General features: G+C 56.7%; 1 protein-coding gene across 5 annotated transcripts in view; it reads right to left on the reverse strand.

Moving 5' to 3' along the window:
* ATP6V1B1 (ATPase H+ transporting V1 subunit B1) overlaps positions 1–3,849 on the reverse strand; it is a 32,939-nt gene that overhangs the window by 17,196 nt on the left and 11,894 nt on the right. For 3 of the 5 annotated variants that reach the window (XM_037807329.1, XM_037807328.1, XM_037807327.1), the window contains exon 1: positions 1,806–2,017. The exons of 1 other annotated variant lie outside the window; for it this stretch is intronic. In XM_037807329.1, coding sequence (XP_037663257.1) covers positions 1,806–1,923 — 118 coding nt within the window. In that variant the 5' untranslated portion in view covers positions 1,924–2,017. Of the gene's footprint in view, positions 1–1,805; positions 2,018–3,300; positions 3,320–3,849 lie in introns of those variants that run through there. One more of the 5 variants, XM_037807330.1, reaches the window with a different exon arrangement.

Consider the following 3,849-nt stretch of genomic DNA (forward strand, 5'->3'; position numbering starts at 1 on the left):
AGGGTCCCCACAACTGGAGGTAAACACATGGCACTGCCACCCCTGGGTGCCAGCTTGGCTCCAAACCTCCATGGTGCTCTCCCCTGGGCAGAAGGCCTGTTGCCTGCTCAGCGCTGGGCCTCCCCGCCTGGAGGAGGAGGCATGTGGGAAACCTGCCGTGTCCCTGAAGGCACATTCCAGAGAGGGCAGCAGAACATGCAGGCCCAGACCCAGCGCAGCACCCAGGAGCTCTCCTCTCCTCCTGGGGAGGGCCTGATGGGGAGGGAGTCTGGGGCGGCGAGGACCAGATGGGGGTCTGGCACTTCAGGTCAGCTCACTAGGCCTGGTCTGTGGACACAAGGAGGGTCCGGTCGCTGCATATTTCTTGACCATGGTGGCCCTCGCTTTGGCCTGGGGGACAATCTCCACCTCCCACCTCCATCCTACCTCCATGGGGCAGGGCCTGTAGGGCCTGCTTGAGAAATGACCTGCCCCATTCATCATTTCTTCTTAGCTGAAATGTATCTCCCACCTCCCCCCAGCACCTGCCTCAGGTCTCAGGAGGTGCCTCCGTGGGTGCCGCCCCTACCGCCGGCCTGGCTCTCAGCTGCCTCTCAGTTCACTCCGTCTTGTCCTATTGGATTAGGAAGCTCCAGAGGGAGGGTGGCCTGTGCTGTCCCCCTCCCCCCACACCCCACAGCCCGGTTAGGAGCCTCTGGCTCTGCTTAGCTGGGACCGGCCAGGCCGGTTTACTCCAGAGAGCTAGGCTGTCCGAGAGAATGGAGAATTCGAGAATGTGCCCGGCCTGGGAGAGTGACCTTGGATAAGGAGCGGTGGGGGAGGGGCAGGGACACCCTTTGGTCCTCTGGCCTGACTCCTCTGCCCCAAACATCTGGACCTGGCCCACCCCTCAGAATGAGCACCTGAGCCCCACCCAGGACCACTCCCCCCCATCCCCAAAACCTACGAGGGTGCACTCCACGCTGTGGGCACCGACATGCCTATACATGGATTCCAGACACTTGCCCTACACCCCAACTGTACACACACAGACATGTGACATCACCCGACCACACACCATGTGTGTCCTCCCCATGAGCACACGCATGGATTCAATCAATTTCATGGCCTGGAGCTCAAGCACACACACAGAGACACACTCCCCTCACCCAGAGTGTATAAGCATGCACTTGTCACACGTACACTCAAGCTGTCACACACATATCCATACTTATCCTCACCCCCAGGTGCATGGGGGAGCACAGCCCCCAGGTACATGCCTTCACCTCAGTGATGCAGACACCCTCCCCCACAACACACACCCAGAGACACACACACATAGTGCCACATACTTCCTCATCTTAAGAACACACCTACTCTAATCGTCACACACATAACCCCAAGTACACACCATCACACATTTCCTCCGGCTGAGTGTTCCAGACACACATAGGCACATACCCCAAGTACACAGGTACACCTGGAGTGTGTGCGTGTGCGCACACACACACACACTCGGAGCAGTGGCAAGCCGTCTCTCACAAGCTTTGGCAGAAAGTAGGAATGGACTTGGAGTCTTAGTGCAGGATCAGGATGATGACAGGAGTAGCCCGGGCTGGGGAAAAGCCCCCAGACTCTGCCTTCACCTGCATAGGTGGCTGGTGCCCAGGGGGCCCTGCTGAAACACTCCTACTTGACTGGAGGATGGAGAACCCCCAGGCCGCAGGTCCTCCTTTTTCCCTGACACTAAGAAGCAGGGCATGGAGGTCTGACAGCCCACCCCCAGCACCCCATGCCACCCTCGCCTGCTGTGGGGTTGTACTCACTGACGCGGGGGTGGGTGATATAGTTACGAGTGACCGCCTGCATGTGCTCGCTGGCTGCACCCGTGTTGCCGCCACTGCCGGGGAGCCCCCCAGGCCTGCCGTCTACTTTCGTGGCCATGGCGCGGGTGGCGGGCTGGGAGCCGAGGGCCTGAGTCTGCCAGTGGCAGCTCGGAGCTCGGAGCTCGGAAACTTCAGGCCCAGCTGGAGCTGGAGACTGCTGCCCGGTCTACCCCGCGGCCACCCCTCCCCTCTCCTCCCAGTCCCCTCGCCTCCCCTCCCCTTGTTGACTGTAAACAGAGAACCGTGCTGGTTCCAGGCTCTTCCCCAGTAGCTCTGAGGAGCTGGAAAAATGGGGAAGAGGGAGGGGCAGGGAGTAAGCCTGGTTTTCTCTAATCTCTCTTTTTGGCTGTTCCTGGACCGGGAAACTACAGCCGGGTTCCCCCCCACTGCGATTTCAGGTCCTCCCAACTCCTATACCCCTCACCACATCTCTTCCTGGTCTCCCCACACCCAGTTTCCGGCAGGCTGCCTTCTCCCTCAGGTTTTCTCACTGTCTCCCCAACCCGCCTGCGACGTGCACCCCCTGCCCAGACTACCTGTGTCTTCTTTGCCAGCACAAATTCCCATGAACTTTCTTTGAGCATCTATAGAGGATCATTTCCTGGGCCAGCTTCAGTGCCACCTCCTCCAGGAAGCCCCCCTGGATCCTCCAGCCCACATGACATTTCCTTGCCGTGTCTACTGCAGACCCCTCACCCTGGATTCACCGCACCTCTGGCTCTCTCCCATGTCATGCCCTTTTGGAGAGGACATTCTTGTCACCACCACCTGGCCGCTGGCCCTCAGAGCTAGGCCTACATCTCCCCCATCAGACTTGGGCCTCCTTAAGCCTTTCTGTCCCAAAATATTGACAGTTCCCTGAGAACCAGAGCTGGTCTCTCTCCATCTGGTCAGGGGATTCTGTTTCACCTTCTAACATTTCACTACCAGGCTCCCATACTGCAGCCTGTCCCTGCCAAATGCAGATCCGGACAGAGTACAGATGTAGGTCTATGAACTGCCTGTCTAAATTTTTGGAGTTAGAAATCAAGCTGTGTCCACAGCCTGGCTTGTGTTCCACTCAGAACACCGCCACTGCTTCCCAGGAGCCTTCCTTGTGCCTGGTGACTGACGGAGCTGTGCCCTCCCTGGGGGTGGCACAGGTCTGCGGGGGTGACCAGACTGGAACCTGTGGGGGGGCTGCCCCCCCCCCCCGGGACTGCCCCAGCCACCCTCATGCCTCATTTCAGACCCAGGGTTTCCTGGCATTTCTAAGCACCTTCCCAAATTATATCATCTGAGTGGAGGGACGGGTTGGGGAGCACAGGTGTCTGGGGAGCCCCATCTCCTGGCACCCAGCTTTGGATGACTTGAGGCGACAACTTGAAACCAAAGCAGCTACTTTGTTTCCCAGAGAGATTATGTCTGCCTTTTCTCACCGCATTTGAAATCTCACCCATGTCCTTGGGCCCGAAGAGCCCATTTCAGGCCTCCAGTTCCCTCTCTTGTAATTTCCACTCTTTCAAAGAACTGTTCTGTCAGGATCAGTGGATGTGTGACCATAAAGTGGTCTCATGAGGGAGATCTTTGTGATCAGGAATGAGCCTGTGTCCTGATGGTGATGGTGGTTACAGGAATCTCCACATGTGATAAAACGACAGAGACATTTGCTCGCACATGGTGCCAAAGTCAATCTCTTGGCTTTGATACTCTCCTATAGTTACATCAGGTGTAACCCCTGGGAAAAACTGGGTTAAGGAAACATGGGACCGTTTGGTACTATCTTTGGGGCTTCCTGTGAATCTATAATTATTTCCAAATAAAAAGTTTTCAAAAATTGTCTTATTTGAGCAAAACCTTTTTTTTTTTTTTTTTTTCTTTTTAAGTGCTTTCCGTCCCAGCGTTTGGGATGGGCAGGCCTCTAAAGCATGTGAGGTCTTGCCCGGCTTTACCTGTGTTTGGTTTGTTTTTCTGGGTCTCCCTTTGAGCCCCCTCTCTCCAGAGC

The sequence above is a fragment of the Choloepus didactylus genome, chromosome 17, assembly GCF_015220235.1.
Source record: "Choloepus didactylus isolate mChoDid1 chromosome 17, mChoDid1.pri, whole genome shotgun sequence".
NCBI classification, from domain to species: Eukaryota; Metazoa; Chordata; class Mammalia; order Pilosa; family Megalonychidae; genus Choloepus; species Choloepus didactylus.